A 17,077-nucleotide genomic window follows, 5' to 3' on the forward strand; every position below is an offset into this window, starting at 1 on the left:
GCTCCTTACTCAATGCAAGATCTCCAACTAAAACATCCCTGTCAGGTAGCTGTCCAGCCTCTTTGCAGATGTCTAAAAAAGAGAAGCTTGCTAGGAACTAACCTTTATTGAAATACACACCTTTTTGTATGTAAATAAACATTACCTGGCAAATGCCTGACTGTTTTTAGCAAATTCTAAAATACTGAGATGTAAGGAAGTTAAAAGCAGCATTCTATCTCTCATTTTGTGATCACATAAATCTGTATGATCCTGTAAGCTGGGGGTGGGAATCATGCAGCCCTCTAAATGTTCCACTAACTGGACTGCTGGGAGTTGCAGTTCAACAACTTCTTCATGTTTCTTCATTGCCGCTGCCTAATCCAGTGCTTAACCCTAGCATTACAACATGTTCTTTGTGCCTATTGGCTGTGGGGTTTTTTTTGTTAGATTTGGGGCAGCAAAAATATATTAATAAGGGTAATTGGGATTGTGGGTATTGTCAAAAGCAGAGGTTTTCTCAGTGGTGGGAGGAAACACACAGAGCTTTGCTTCTTAAAAATTGGAAACTGGTAATGGAATCTAACTACTTTGTGTCTAGGGACCATGCTGCTACTGATATTTCACAGGCAACCTTGCTGTTCCAGAACCTTCTGTCACAGCTAGATGACCAATACAGCCGGTTCACACAGGAAAACAACTTTCTGTTGCAGCACAACATCAGAAAAAGCAAAAGAAACCTACAGGTTTGTGTCTGTCTGTTAGTAAAGGAGAAATATTTAATTACCTTTTTTCTTTTTAATATCTTTGAATAATTTTTTTTCTTTACTGGTACTTGATGATATGAGATAGCTTTCTGCTATTGTTAACCAAAGGAACCATCTTCTAACACCTTTGCTGTCACTTGTTGTTTATTAAATTTCTTAAAATATTTTAAAATGAAAACTCAAGATACTATACAGTTTTTCCTGCTTCTCCTGTCAGCCTTCTATACCCACAGATTTTACATCCACACATTCAAACATCTACGGCTTGAAAACATTAAAAATCTAAAGAGCAAACTTTGATTTTATCATTTTGTATAAGGGACACCATTTTACTATACCATTATATATAAAGAGACTTGAGGATCCATGGATTTTAGTATCCATGGGTGGTCCTGGAACTAAACTCCATCGGGGACCATTGTACTGGAAAGCTAGGAGCTTACAGGCCTGACCTCTTGTTTCTCAGCAGTGTGGCTTTAAGGGAGCATGCATTATTAATTTCATAATGAAAATTCTTTCCAAAATTATAGCTTAACATTTTTCAAAAAAAGTAGTCATGTTAGTCTCTTGCAGTATAAAAAGGAAGTGAGTAGAAGGAATATACCAGCACCTCTAAGACTAACTTTATTTTATTTTAGTATGAGCTTTTATGGATATAAACATACTTCTTCAGATTCAGTACAGTACTTTCCTCCATTATATATAACATAATATAGTAACAGCTCAACAGTAGTTGTAATAATAGTTCAGTGTTTTACTAAGCTTAGATTCCAGGTTAAATTATTCAGATTCTTGCTGTTCCTTTTTTCTTGTGAGCATTGTGCTTAGCCTTCAGAGTGTGCCAAAACAATACATGATTTTTTAATCTAATTCCCCTTGAAACAAATGGAATAAGCACCAGAACATTTAACAGTATATGACCAAGGGGAAGGACATGCACAAGGAGAGGATCTTGAAATTTCACACTGCTTAAACTTTTATCTGTGTCATTGTGTCTTATTATCTGTTTTAGATAGATTTATTTAGCCCCTACCCCCCCCCCCAACTGCCCAATAAATATTCACCATCACTTCTCAGTACACATCATTTCTCTGTGGATTATGGTAATAAAAGACTTTCTGTGCTTCTTGATCAAAACAGAGCTTGGAAAGTTTAAAACTTTGGACAAGAATGCTCTGAAGAATGCCCCAGCTAGCATGACCAGTTGTGAGGATTCTGGGAGTTGTTAAAAAAAGTAATTTTTCAAAACTCTGGATCAGATACATTTTTGGCAGATTATTTTTTGAGGTTGGGTCTACACTAATATTAGTCCTTACCTGCTGTGTTGGAAGAGTTTACTTGGTGCCAGTGGGAGGAGCTGTGAGAAAATGGCTGGTAAGGTTGTGTATGTTGGCTCCAAGCCTGTGAGAAACTGGTTCTTTATGGGATGTCATGCTCTGTCTCTAGAAGCTCACACAGTGAAGTAGTGATTTCACACACACACACACACGTTCCCAGGTCTTCTATATGCCCTGGCACTTGTGTGAACAACTTCCATCTCTTCTTTTTGTGAATTCTGTTCCACTGAGGTTGAGCACCTGGGCCCTGTGCATTTCCCCAGCTTACATGTTGATTTTGATGGCATGTTGGAACATCATCTCTTATCCTAGAACAGAGCTTGAAAAAATATATATTTGTGGATTACACCTCCCAGAATCTGGCTCCTGTGATCCGGAAGAGTTACAATAAAGTAACTTTTCCGGCTTCTGTCCAGCAGTGAAAAAGTTGTAAATTGTGATCTGCTGGTAGAAATTTGTGTGACTTGCAGTAAATCTGCAGGAGTTGATGACACCCATTTGTTGCAGTTTCCAATGGTCTCCCCTCCCCTTCTAGACTAGGCTGGTGGAATGAAGAAAATGTGGTAATAGGAAACCAAAAATCTGCGTGCAGAGAGCATTGGAGGCCTAGTTCCAACCTGCAAGCAAATTTTTGGTCAGAGCTGTATTCTCATGTTACCTCTCCCTTCATTGCTACTTGTATACTCTAGCTGATGAACATTGAGATTCCAGTAAAACAGTGTTGGGGCACCTGTGGCCCTCCAGAAGTAGATGGTCTCCCATTCCCTTCAGTCTTAGACATCTGTGCCAATGATGATTGATGATGAAAATAGTAGTTCTTCAGCATATGGAGGACCAGAAAGTTTCTTTTTTGATGAAAAGATGGTCTGAGAAACCTGAACTCTTCCTAACTATTCTGTTCTTTGTTGTTGTATCCTAGACTATTTTTGAAGAAGACCCCATGTACATGGCCATAATGATCTCCAAGTGTTTGCATGAAGAAAGGAAAATCCTCCAAGCTGCTCAGTCAGCAGATCAGGTAACATTTTTCCTGGAGTTTTAAATTTCTGGATGGTGGGTGCAGGACAATATCATGTGTTGAGAGTTGTCTCATGATGCTCTGAGCTCATGCCTATGCAACTCTGACCTCAGCCAGATATGTTTATAGTAATGCTTTACCCTTCATATGAACACCTTGGACCGCTTTTTTTTTTTGTCCATTTGTTGGCTGTTAAATTTTGAGCTTTAAAAGAACTGTCCTAGTGCTGAACTCTATCATCAAAAAGTGTTCTGTATCTTAGGTAGCTACTCAAAGTCTGGAATAAATGCCAGAGCACATTCACTGGCCCATTGGCACAGAAGCTTCTAGCTGCCACTGTGACAGGAGAAGGACTGAAATTTATGTATTTATTTATTTAATGTGTTCGGTTTCAGCATACAGAACTTGACAAAGTCAGGCTTTGGAACTAACAATTTGAGAATTCTAGAAATGATGGTCTCCAAAGTGACTTTTCTGAGTGTCAGTTTTTCAAGGCTGTGATACTCTTGACGTACATTATTCTGTGTTTTCCTCTATCCTTTCAAACTCCAGATGCAAGTAGGAAATGTACAGAATACAGCAATGCTGTGTCGGGTAAAGGAGCTGGATGCCAAAGTGAAAGGTGTGAAGGACAGTGTCACAGTAAGTAAGAAGTATAGATGCTGGAATTCATTTGATTTTTTTTTTACATGTACTGAGGGGAAGTATTATATGTAAAAGTTTCTGAAGAAGGTTGTACAGGGCACCCACGAAAGCTGCGCTGGGAATAGGGGCGGCATGCCCCATAAGGGATAATGACGTGTGTACCCGTGGTGCGTGCGCGCCGCTGCGCCACCGCATGCATGAGCCCCATTCATTTAAATGGGGTTCAAGCATACGCGGAATTCCCCTTATGTGGGGGGGGGGGGTCCGGAACGTATCCCCAGCGTAAGGAGAGGGCAGACTGTATATTGTAACTTGCTGTTAAAAGGTATTGGAGCTTAAAATTGAACAAGAGATGGTTAATAATCAGAGAATGTTCTTGTTTATGTTTAAGATAAGATGTAAGAAATATTATGTTATAAATTATGTACCTTACTGGCTGTAAATAAAAAAAGAAAGTTGATGCAGATTCGAAGGACATATCAGAAGGCATGCTGAAATAATATAGGTTGAATTATCCAAAATGCTTGGAACCAGAGATGTTTCAGACTTTGGATTTTGGAATATTTGCATATACATAATGGGAGATCTTGGAGATGGGGTCCAACATAAAATTCATGTATGTTTCATAGACACCTTATACACATACCCTGAAGGTAATTTTATATCATATTTTAAATAATTTTGTGCATGAAACAAAGTTTGTGTACACTGAACCATCAGAAAGCAACGGTTTCAGTATCTTGGCCATCCATGATTTTGTATGTTGTGTGCGTATTTTGGAACATTTGGGATTTGGTGATAAGGGATGTTTAACCTGTATTAGAACTGAAGACCTCTCCCGAGGAACGACATAGGGAGCTGGGGATGTTTAGCCTGGAGAAGAGAAGGTTAAGAGGTGATATGATAGCCCTGTTTAAATATTTGAAGGGATATCATATTGAGGAGGGAGCAAGCTTGTTTTCTGCTGCTCCAGAGAACAGGACCCGGAGCAATGGATGCAAACTGCAGGAAAAGAGATTCCACCTCAACATTAGAAGGAACTTCCTGACAGTAAAGGCTGTTTGACAGTGGAACACACTCCATCGAATTGTAGTGGAGTCACCTTCCCTGGAGGTCTTTAAACAGAGGCTTGATGGCCATCTATCGGGGATGCTTTGATTGAGAGTTTCTGCATGGGAGGGATTGAACTGGATGGCCTTTGTGGTCTCTTCCAACTCTACAATTCTATGATTCCTGCCTTTGGCTATGTTTGATTAGGAGTTGCTTATCTAAGAGCAACAGATTTGGAGCAGTAGTGCTTTTTTTGCCAGGGTGTGCTGCATTTCCATGTAGCTTGTAGGGGGCTGAAACAGCGTTTAGAGCAGTAAAACATTGTTAATACTAATTGTGGTTTAGTCTTGTTTTCTTTACTGGCCACTGACAATCCCGAATATGTTTAGCTAAATAGATTTCACCTCTCCCAGTCAAGGTAATGTAGGTAGTGGTTAGAGTATCTCTGCTCAGCTGCAGAGTTCATTTCTTGGCCTAGTCACCTTCTTTCAGCCTGACCTTTTTTTTCCAAATAAATAAATAAAATTTCTATGAATTGCTTGTCGTCTCCTAGTGTTTTACAGTAAATGTAAAGAAATGTCTAATGTAGTTGTACCTTTTTGTAGGAAATAGAGCAGATCATCAAAGCTCTGGAGGATGCACAAGATGAATATGATTTCAAATTTAAAACCTTGCAAGTCAGAGGTGAGTAATTCAGATTCAGAACAATGCCACTGAAATAGGGAATTGTGATTTATGGCTGAATTCATGTTGTCTCCAGATTTAAATGCCTGGTGAATGGACAGTAACCATTTTGAGGACATTTGGGTCCTGGTGTGAACTTCTAAGTTTTGTCTTTCTATTCTCTACTGTTGTTTCATTTCCCTAAAGAAACAGTAAAGTATCTTCTGAAGAGTCTAAATAACAAAGCAGGGAAAAGTTGCTTTTTTGACTACAAGTTGTTATCTAAAAAGTAACTTTCCCAAGTTATGGGAATACATATAGAATTACTCATTCTGAAGTTAATGTGGGGGTTTTGCTTTGTGTTTCTCTTGTGAGGCTCATATGGAAGTGGATGTGCACTAGGTGAGAGAGTGGCTTTCACCCCTTTCTCTGCCTGCTGATAAATTGCCACTGCAATTTTACGTGTTTGCTTTCTAGTCTCCAGAAGTGTGTTTGCATATAAATGGCAATGAGGTTCCTTATATCAATTAATCGTCAACATGCATTTGAGTGGTAGTATTGCTCATATACATAGTGCAAGATATGAATATCAATAGTGCTGCTATACAGTTATACAGTTCTGTGTTATTGAGAAGGGTATTAAATTTCATGATTTCCAGATTGCAATTTTGATCATCCCCAGTCAAATTTATAGATTTATATATGAGTATGTACACTAAATGTTGTCTTAGGCACAAGGAGGCAGAGTGGATAAAGGATGCATCTACCCTCTAGAAATAATGCAGTTTGACACCACTAACTGCCATGGCTTTATCCTACAGAACACTTGGATTTATAGTTTTGTGAGGCACCAGCACTTTTTAGCAGAGAAGGGTAAAGACCCTGTAAAACCACAAATCCCTGGATTCCATAGACTGGAGCTACAGTGCTTAAAATGGTGTAAAACTGCATTATTTCTACAGTGCAGATGCACTCAAAGAGTTGAAGCATCCTTCCAACATTCTGAACCTCCTACATCCGGAGCTGGTTGGGAAGTCCTCCTGAATCCTGTCTCAGCCAGTGACGTTTTGGGAAGATCAAGTTTGCCAACATAAAAACATAGCACCATCTTGAGTGTTTGCACTGAGACCTGTAATGATTACTGCTGGCTTTAATACTCTTTGACTTCCTGGTTTATAGAATTTCTAGAACTTGCCGTAGAATACTTACAGTGAAAGATAGCCCAAAGCCCATACTCCCCATCTAACGGGAAGGGTGGCTGAGGTAGGGCAATTGATTCCTGATTTTGATAGAACTTCTGCTTTTGAAGGGGACATACATTTGTTTGGTAAGGAGAGCACTACCTCTTCCCACATCCTCAGCAGCTGAGGCATGTGGCATCTTTTCTATCAGAGTTCCGCATTTGTCTTAAACACATCTGTTTAAATGTGGAAGGGCTCAAGATACTCCCTTCACTAGCTGTTTTTTCTTTGATCGGTTTTGTAGAAGTTGAACCCAATGGCATGAGCCCGGATGACTGTAAAAAGGAAAAAATGCAGCTTCACACTATGTATTTGCAGCTTCACAACATGAGACAGGTAATTTTTTGGTTTAATTGGGGATAGGGCATCATGCATTTCTGTAAATCAGAGGTGTGCAACTCTTGTTGGACTGCTACTGCCACAGATTTCCTGGTATGACAAGTGATTAGGCATTATGGGAATTGCAGTCCAACTATAGCTACAGGACCCAATATCCTTGATTTAGTGCAGTGGTTTTCAGTTTGTGTTGTGGAGAATCCTGAGGTTTCTCATCAGTAAGGACATTTGAAATAAGAAAACAAGTTGCTCTGTGAAATGCAGGGCTTGGGAAAATTACTTTTTAGGTGTACAGTTTGGCTTGATCCCCTTCCTCACCACCATTCCCTTCTTTTGTGTCGTGTCTTTTTAGATTGTAAGCCTGAGGGCAGGGAACCGTCTAATTAAAAATAATAATAATAGTAAGCTACTCTGAGAGCCTTTAGGGCTGAAGAGCGGGGTATAAATACCATAAATACATACATACTTACATAAATAGTTACCAGATTCCCCCAGCTAGATGGCCTTGCTGTTTTACATGTATGATCTGTACAGGATAGGCTCAATAGCTCCCTCATAAACTCTGTATCCTATTACTTTCCCTGTAGGAACATGAGGAACTGCTTTTTCCTGAGTCATACAATTGATAACCTGCAGCCAGTGTTGGTTCACTGCCTGGTAGTAGATGTCTTACATTTCACACAGTAGTTTTTTCTAGCTCTGCCTGGAGATGACAGGGATTGAACCTGTGATCTTTTGTATGTAAAGTACACATTCATTAACCTCCAGCTTTTCCCCATGTGCTAAGGAGTGCCTTAGGACAGAACCTACTGTAGGTAGAGCTACAAAAGCTAGGATGTCCTATAATTGTTGGCCTGGCTTCTACCTGTGGTTTACATTCCAGAAATTCCCATTGTATTCATCTAAATGGGGCTTCCCATCCCTGTGACCTCAAGTCCATGTATGGGAAGTCCGCGTACGGTGTGGGCCAACTGTAATTGCCTTCTCATCTTCTCCTTTTAAATTATTTATATAAATTAATAGTGCCAAATGCATCAGTGAAATTGCACTTTTATGCTATGGTTTTAATATATATTTTTCAGAGAAAGGAAAAATTGCCCTTCAAACTGTAGGACCATCTAGCAAACCATTCCCCAGTTTTAAAAAAAGAAACAAACTTGAAGAGGCCTGGTGCAGATCCAAGAAAAAGCTACAAACGATCTACAAGAAGAATAGAACAAGTAGAGATGGCAGTACAGTAATAACTGACAAAACCCAAGAATTTATATCCCAAGAACTCACACTCCTTTAAATGAAATCTGTAAGAGCTCTTAAATAATGAGGCGGTTATAGTCTGTGAAATTTCAAATGCCTCAAGTAGAAAATGATATTTAGATTGCTGTTTTTAAAAATGGTTTTGTCATCAACTCCTTCAGGATGTGCTCCACAAAATCACGACTTCACTGAATGTAACAGAACACACTCAGAATGCTTTGATCCGAGAGGAACTTGAGGAATGGAAACAGCGGCAACAAACTGCTTGTATTGGAGGCCCACCTAATGCATGCCTAGACCAGCTTCAAAACTGGTAGGTCTCCCAAATACAGCTGGGAATTTCTCTGAAGATGCCATCCACAAATGCTGGCGAAACGTCAGAAAGAAACTGCTAGAACATGGCCACATAGCCCGAAAAACCCACAAAAAACTCCAGCTGGGAATTTTTGCCAGGGGATATTTGAGAGCCATTCTGGGAAGTAGCCTTTATCCCTATTTTCATATTTATTTTGTGTTCATGTTTCAGTGCTGTTGAAGGGGGTCGTAATCAGTTGTTCATTGTATATTGCCTAAATCTGGTGGGATTAGTGTTGATTGTGTACTTGTATTTGTGATTGTTTATTCAGCTGTGTATTTTAACTTGTGTCTATTTTTATGTTCTGTTTTTAACCAAGATTCTTTTTTTCAATATGTATTTTATTCCTTTTTGCTTCCTTAACCCCATTTTTGGGGCAGGGAGGCAGAGTATAGATAAGGACTGGTGCGCAATAGGCTGTCTGTGTGAGGCTATATTTTTGTCCTCCTCTGAGGCTTCTGGGATTCTTTAGATATGCAGAGCATAAACTAAGAGTGACTGTACCAGGGCTTTGTCCTGGAACCTGCTCACTTCCAAGCCTTGGTTCAGGTTTGTGTGGCAGTAAGTTGCTTATGGATGCTTCAGCAGTACTGGTCACCATCATAGACTTAGGTCCAAAACACTCCGTAGAAATAATCCAGTTTAAGGCCGCTTTAACTACCCTGGCTCAGTACTAGGGAATCCTGGGAATTTTAGTTTGTTGTGGCACCAGAACTCTGACAGAGAAGGCTGAATGTCTCGCAAAACTGCAGTACCAAGATTTCCCTAGCATTGAACCAGGGAATTTAAAGCAGTCTCAAACTGGATTATTTCTGCAGTGTGTTTTGGACCTAAATTTACTTCCTCAGATGCATCTATGAAAGCTCATGCTACAACTTCTTTTGCTTATTTAGTCTCAAAGGTGTTACAAGATCCCTTTGCATACTGATACTCCAAATAACACAGCTATGTCTAATTTATTTCCTGACAGTTTTAGCTTTTTCAGGGGTGCTGTAGGTGCAGAAAGTAACCTGACTTCTCCCTGAGACTGTAGGGCAGTTCCCTCCCCCCCCCCACCACCACCACCACCAAATAACCACACAGCAAACCCAAATACCCTAGCTTTCCTCTGTAGTGCTGCATTGTCGGGGAGCTAAGTTGCCTGAAAGTTGTGCTCAAAAAATTGTTTGAAATTGTTTGAAAGATGTGTTGTTAGGGGGCGTCAAGGCCCACAAAAGTGGGGGCCTAGGGTCATGTGTTCTCACCCTTGGAGTTATCTTCACAAAGATGCTTTCTCATTGCCTTCCCTTCTAGAGTGTTGGTGAGGGCATCAGTCAGGGTTGTTCCTGTCAGTTTTATCATTCTTCCCACTTCAGTGTTGAATCAACATGCAAATAGTCCACACGTGCTTGCAGACACAGATGGTGGGCTGCCTATCTGGCCACTCTTTGGAGGTTACTGTTTACTCTGCTGAAAAGATGGCATCTGTAGGATTGGAAAGCTGGAGAACCTGAGTAAATTTTAGAAGGGAGAGGCTGAGTTCAGGAATGTTGCAGGTGGAATCCTTGCTGTTCCAGGACATAGAAGAAGGGCATTTGGTGCAACATACTTACAAAAACTAGTCAGGTTTGGGCATGGCCAGTGCTTGAATGGTGGCCACCTGAAATTTTGTGTGTGGTGGCGTAAACTCCATGCCTTGACATTCACCGGGTTAAGTGTTTAAGAGAGATTTCGATTCATGTTTCTGCTGAGCCCATGAAACTCTAATCTTGGGTTGGTCACACATAGGCGTCAGCCTACCCAGCCTGTCTAGGATTCTGTGAAGGTAATAGAAGAGCCATGTGTGCTGCTATGAGCTCACTGGAAGGAAGGTGACCTATAAGTATAAATTATGGAGAAAAATAAATATGTTGGGCCTTTGGTAGCCCCTGGAGTTTGTTTCCGGGATCCCCTCTGGATACCAAAGGCAGTGGATGCTCAAGTCTCATTATATTTAGTAGTTAGTGAAATGCTGTCTCTTATATAAAATGGCACAATCAAGATTAGTCTTTTGGAATTTATATTTCTTTAAAATATTTTCTCATTGTGGATGGTTGAATCTCTGGATAAAGAATCCGTAGATAGTGTAAATGTTAGTAAATAGATAATCCTGAGCTTGCTGGCTTTCAAATCCACAACGCAAGTGAGCATAGTACTAAAATGTAACTTTTGCAATGGCAGGTTTACCACAATAGCTGAGAGTCTTCAGCAAATTCGTCAGCAGCTTAAAAAACTGGAGGAACTGGAGCAGAAATTTTCTTGTGAGACGGATCCTATCCCACAACAGAAGAAAGGACTATATGACCGGACACAGAACCTCTTCCAGCAACTCATTCAGTGGTGAGCTGTCCTCTTCTTGTTCAGAGGTTCAGTGGCTAGTCGTTAGTGACTGACTTTGTATTGGCAAACTTTGTGAAGTACATTTTCTTGCAAAATATACACCTGAAGCTTTTCTTCTGGATTCCTACCCAAATAGGAGAACCCTAAAGGAATAGCCATGAGGTTGACTAACTTCTCAAACCTCACAACTGTGTTGGATTACAGTTCCCATTGTCTGTAGGCAAAACATCAATGGCTGTGGATAGTGGCAGTTGCAGTATTGACACGGCTGCAAGAGCATCAAATTTGGGTAAACTGAGATGGAGAAATGTGGGGTTGCACTGGTAAGAATTGCTGGTTGAATTGCCGGAGCCCTGGTGGTGCAGTGGTTAAATGCCTGTTCTGCAGCCACTCACTCAAAACTATAAGGTTGCGAATTCAATACCAGCAAAAGGGCTCAAGCTTGACTCAGGCTTGCATCCTTCTGAGGAGGTCACTAAAATGAGGACCCAGATTGTTGGGGGCAAATAGTTTACAGTTGTAAACCACTTAGACACTGTTAGTTCAGTATGAAACTGTATATAAATGAAGCTGTTTTGAATCTCCCTAGACTAAAATGTTTGGGGCCAGAAGTGTTTTGGATTTTGGATTTAAAAAATTATTTTGGAATACTTGTATTTGCATATACATAATGAAATAGCTTGGAGATGGACCCAGGTCTAAACATGAAATACATTGATGTTTCATATACACCTTATACATAGCCTGAAGGTAATTTTATACAATATTTTAAATAATTTTGTGCATTAAACAAAGTTTGTGTACACTGAACCATCAGAAAGCAAAAGTGTCACTAACTTTGTCATCCATGACAAAAGTTTTGGGTTTTGGATTATTTCCAAATTCAGAATTCTGTATAAGGAAGACTCATCCTGTATTTTTATAATTTATTACATGCCTTGTTATTAGGTGTTTTTTTCATATGGGATTCAAGTGCCACATTATAGCAGGTGTCAGTTCAGCTGAGGTGACTTGAAGAGTCCCCCCTCAACATCTTGATCTAAATAATTGTTCCTGTTTGAAGGAATAATTGTTATGATTCTTGTGCATTTTTGACAAACCTTTGCTCACATCCCTTTGAGGAAAATGTAAACATCAATTCTGTATTTTTACATATTTATTTTATTATTATTTGTCTAGTTCTTTTGTGGTGGAAAGGCAGCCTTGCATGCCTACACATCCCCAGAGGCCCTTGGTTTTGAAGACTGGAGTGCAATTTACAGTTAAACTGAGGTAAAAAAAAATCTTGAAGGATTCATTTGTACCATGATTATTGTCTTGTCTGTCTTCTGTGGTCTTCTTTTGCTTTGAAAGAACAAACCATTCAAATTCAAAGCTATAAATCTAAACCAAGGAAAGTGTGGAAAATTGTGTCCCGCAAACACTGATTGGTTTTTTTAAAAAAAATACGACTTACAATAATTTCCATGAGCAGCCTGTAAACTGAACCAAGTCTTATTATATCCTTTAAGGCTAATAGCTTGATTTACTGTGGATTGCAGTCTACATAAACATCAATAAACTGGCAGTGGTCTTTTGTAGTCTATATCACAGCTGGTTGTGCATTAAGACCTGTTTCTTAGGACAACATCATGAATTAGGATGCTGTCCTGTTGTTACTTACTTGAGAGTAAGCACCATTGTACTTGGTGGGACTTACTTAGGAGTAGATGCACATAGGATTGCACATAGCCTATATATGGCCGTTCAGCTGTGATTGGTTCCTGACATGACGAAATCAATATATGCCCCTCCCCAATTGTAATGCTATAGCATAGGCCCATGCTGGTGACCCTATGGTACATGATGCCATTTCCCCCTGCACGCCTCTTCCTCCTCCTTCCCGACTCTTTCTGGCCTCCAGTTGCCTCTTTGGAGGCAGCTGAAGGCTGACGGCCAGCACAGGGGGAAGAGGTGCACCGGGTCCTCTTCTCCCCCCCCCTTGCCCCCCCCGACTTCAGTTGTCTCTGAGAGGCAGTTGAAGGTCGGGGGGGGGGAGGGGGAGAGAAGAAGTCCCATCCAGGAAGTCCTGCCCCGGGAGGGTGGAAGTTCCACCCCTAGCACCAAGTAACACCCAGTGCCGGACACCCATTTAGTTTGGGCACTCGACCCCTAAAAGGTTTGCCATCATTGGCATAGGCTGTGCATATTTACAGGCATACCTTTCCTGCTTTAATACAGTTACATCACTGTGATATAATTTTCCATAATCCAGTTTTCCATTTTCAAATTTTTCCAGCAAAAAACAGCTTCAAAGGATGTATGTTTTCCTTGAGTTTTTCCATCTCCCTCAAGGCCTTTTTTCTACATCAACCAGTAATTTATTAAAGTCATAGACCAGAACAAACAGAAGAAGACAGTTTTTACCATGAGGTAAAATTTGACCAAGTGACATAAAATGCAATAAACATGTAAAATTCAGACCCAACTATAACAATAATAGTAATAAAAAGCACAAAAGTAAGTCACAGAACGAAACCCAAGGTTTGTACCTAATCCCCAATCACCCATGTCTCATGGCTACCTGAATATTTCTAAAGAGGTATTTCTTGTCATAATCTACTGCTGATTTGTCATCTGCCTATGAGTTTCAACAGCTGTTACACAAAATCTAACAACCTTATCTGTAATGGCTGTGTCCTGATTAGCAAGCAGAAAAAAAAGATGGAGCTCTTCTATCCTGCCGTTCTCTAGCCCTGATCTTCACACTACTTGATAAAGCTTGGGAGGTAAATATTTGGTGGTGAGCCATCCTTGTTGTAATGCATAGTAGTTGACGGTGGCTTACCCTTGAATGAGTGATTAAAACCTATTTTATAATTATAAAGATGGGTCAGAGGTGAATGAAAATACCTAGGAAACAGCTTGCCAATAAGGATCAAAAGAGTGGCCTTTATTTGGGGATTGTCTTGGAGAGTGGTTTTGGGGTCTCCCATGATGAGTGTTTGCCCTTGTCAAGATGAACTAGTAGGACAGGATTCAATTCAGCTGTTTAAATGAATTTTATCTCCATGCTTAGGTAAAGATGATGTTGGGAATAAAGCTTTGTCCAGAGGCTCGAGAAACTGAAGAAGGTGCCAGTCTCATAGAGATAAAATAGAGAATAATTCCTTCTTAAAATGTACTTGTCTTTCCAGATTACTGGTGAAACTGCAAGAGCTGAATTACAAACTGAAGGTGCAGGTTGTGTTTGATAAGTGAGTAACATCTTACTTTGCGTCATCTCTCTCTTTCCGTACTTGCTGAAGAAGTTTTTGTTCTATTTCTGCTGTGTTGTTAGAGATAAATGAAGAATTAGTGTCATGGTTTGCTGTTCCTGGTTTAAACTTTTGGTTTAAAACAAAAGTTACACTCAGTAAGGAATTTAGCTCATATGTTTCACTGCTTCCGTGCCAGTGCTAAATTGGCTTGATAGTTTCTGTAGATATTTCCAGCTGTTTAAAAACACACTGTGCTATAGCCATTCTGTTCATGTCTATTCAAGAGTAAGTGCCATTTGGTTAAATGGAGACTATCCCCAGAGAAATACATATGTAGAATTGCAACATTGCTGTTGAATGAAGTAGACCGTCTTCTTCCACTGGTAATGGGTACAGTATTACTAATTATTTGCACATTTGTTTTGGAGTAAACCTTATTTGATACTGCAAGGTTTAATATCTATTCCTTCTAGTAGTGTCATCTTGGCATTTACTGTATTGTAAACATTTGATACCTACAGACTTGGCTGTGTAGCTATGAATAAAATGGAGGTGATGGTGAAGCATCTTGCACCCCAAGAGAAAAATGGAAGGGTTTTTGTTCGCAGGTGCTAGCTTCACCTTACTTCACCTGTGACAAGGTTGCTTTAAGGAATCCTCTGTTAACACTTCCACAGTTTTCATTTGGGGATAAAGGGGAAAAATCTCCTTGGATTACACAATAATATTTGGGGAAAATATTTATTTGAACATCCAGTATAGTGAAATGGAGAAATGTTTGATATTCCATAATGAGTCAGCCATGTATAATCTGATTTTTGTTGTTGTTCTTTACAGAGATGTCAGTGAGAAAAACACAGTGAGAGGGTATGTTGACATCTCTCTTTTTAATGTTGTTATATTTTTTTTAGAAAAAATGAATTTTTACTCAAAGCTTTCTTGCATTTTTAAAACTTATTTCTTGCTACAGATTTAGAAAATTTAATATCTTGGGAACAAGTACCAAAGTGATGAACATGGAGGAGTCCAATGGAAGCCTGTCAGCAGAATTTAGACATCTGGTAAGGAATATCTCTTCTTTTCCCCCCTGTTTTTTTCTTTTGAGGTGAGGGTTAATTCTGACTTATGCAATACTGGGGTTTTGAATATAATGTAACAACATGAGTCATCTTGTCAGTGTGCACATGGGTTCCAGTCAAGATGCAAGGGAGAGGAAGTACAAACCCCTTACATGAATAGCCATACCAGCTGCTGCAAAGGCAGTGAAGTGAATGGCCCTTACCGGAAGAGTCAACCTGTTGTATATTTTTAGTGGAGAAACACATTCTTGTCTGGGACATAGCCATGTTAGTCTGGAAAATCACTATGCAAAGGGATCTTGTACCACCTTTGAGATTAACTGAAAGAGAGAAGTTGATAGCACGAGCTTTCATAGACCTGAGTCTACTTCCTCAGATGCAAGGGGTCCAGTGCAATTGACATTTTAGACTAATCTTACTCCTTTGCACTGGTGATAGTGATCATATCATTACAAGGTTTCAGACCTCCCCTGCTGACTTATTTTATGTTGCAAAGAAAAGCTGATTTGCTTGTGTTGCACAAGAACACTAATTTTATTTTGCTCTTAAAGTGTCGAGAAGCAAAAATAGAAATATGCTGGCTGTGGGATTCTGGTAATCTAAAAACATAATTTTTCCAAGATCTGTTACAAATAGCTCTTACTTAGCTTACTGTCCACTGGCGTGAGAATGCTATCACTTGCAACATTGCACTGAAATTTCCAGTCCCCTCACAATCTTATTCTTGAACATTATGATTTTGGTTTTGAAAATCTTTTATTTAATTATAAATTACTGTATATACTCATGTATAAGTCTAGAAATTTTAGTCAAAAAATTGACCCAAAAACCCCCCACCCCAGAATCAACTTCTCCATGGATCAATGTAAATACTGTACTTTAACTTTTATTAAAAAGTGGGGAACCATCTCTTAGTAAAAGGCAGGGGTATAACCTGTCCTGGAAGCACTGACCCTGCTGTATTGTCTCATCCATCCTCCCTTTAGTGTGAGCACAAGCAGTTATGTCTGCTGGATTTTTGGAAGTTCCCTGGCATGGTTTTCCTTTGCTTCATGCTTTAGATCCTTTGTTACATACACCTAAGTTTTACCCTCGACTTATCCATGGGTCATATAAAAATCCATAGTTTTGGCCCCAAAACCTACCCTTGACTTATACATGAGGTCAACTTATAGTTGAGTATATATGGTATGATCTGTATAATTTTTTTGCCATTCAAAAAGATACTTAACACACAAACAAATATTATACATTGTTTCATAAGCTGCAGTTAGGAAAAAGTATCTGTTGAGTGTTGCCTACCTCTGGTTGTTTGAAATGAGTGTGATGCTTGGGATGAGGCCTTTTAGTATGTGAAATGTGCTTTTGATCAGGAACATACTGAAAAATGTGAACACCGCTTACTCTGAGGTATTCTCTTTTTTTTTACAGCAATTAAAGGAACAAAAGAATGTTTCAAGAACTAATGAGGTAGGAAGGCTCAGTTCCTGTTTCACTTCTCTTAGTTGTATTTCTTTTTAGGCAACATGGCTGATTAAAAATCTGCTAATGGATAATGCTTGGAGCTGTTACCCTTTGGGATGACATCTTCCAGAACCCCCAGCCAGTATGGTTGGCCTTGGGCCTTGCTAATAGGGAGATTTTAGAAGCTGTCATCCAAAAATAATTAAATTTTCACATTCTCCTCATGTTCTACATCACTTTATCCATGGATGTTGTCTATGGATGCCACAGGTGTACTGCCAAGTGTTCCCTA

General features: G+C 39.6%; 1 protein-coding gene across 4 annotated transcripts in view; it reads left to right on the forward strand.

Annotated features, from left to right (window-relative positions):
- The window catches only part of LOC149313661 (signal transducer and activator of transcription 1-alpha/beta-like), a 38,240-nt gene that overhangs the window by 4,771 nt on the left and 16,392 nt on the right, over window positions 1-17,077 (forward strand). For all 4 annotated transcript variants that reach the window (XM_089519571.1, XM_089519573.1, XM_089519572.1 and 1 more), the window contains exons 3-14: window positions 581-725; window positions 3,003-3,101; window positions 3,654-3,743; window positions 5,402-5,480; window positions 6,945-7,036; window positions 8,452-8,603; window positions 10,845-11,003; window positions 12,183-12,275; window positions 14,180-14,239; window positions 15,080-15,109; window positions 15,213-15,303; window positions 16,753-16,791. In XM_089519571.1, the coding sequence (XP_089375697.1) occupies window positions 581-725; window positions 3,003-3,101; window positions 3,654-3,743; window positions 5,402-5,480; window positions 6,945-7,036; window positions 8,452-8,603; window positions 10,845-11,003; window positions 12,183-12,275; window positions 14,180-14,239; window positions 15,080-15,109; window positions 15,213-15,303; window positions 16,753-16,791 (1,129 nt within the window). The remainder of the gene's footprint in view (window positions 1-580; window positions 726-3,002; window positions 3,102-3,653; window positions 3,744-5,401; window positions 5,481-6,944; window positions 7,037-8,451; window positions 8,604-10,844; window positions 11,004-12,182; window positions 12,276-14,179; window positions 14,240-15,079; window positions 15,110-15,212; window positions 15,304-16,752; window positions 16,792-17,077) is intronic.

This window comes from Sceloporus occidentalis, unplaced genomic scaffold, assembly GCF_023333645.1.
Source record: "Sceloporus occidentalis isolate IW3139 unplaced genomic scaffold, rSceOcc1.0.p SCAF_4, whole genome shotgun sequence".
Lineage (NCBI taxonomy): Eukaryota > Metazoa > Chordata > Lepidosauria > Squamata > Phrynosomatidae > Sceloporus > Sceloporus occidentalis.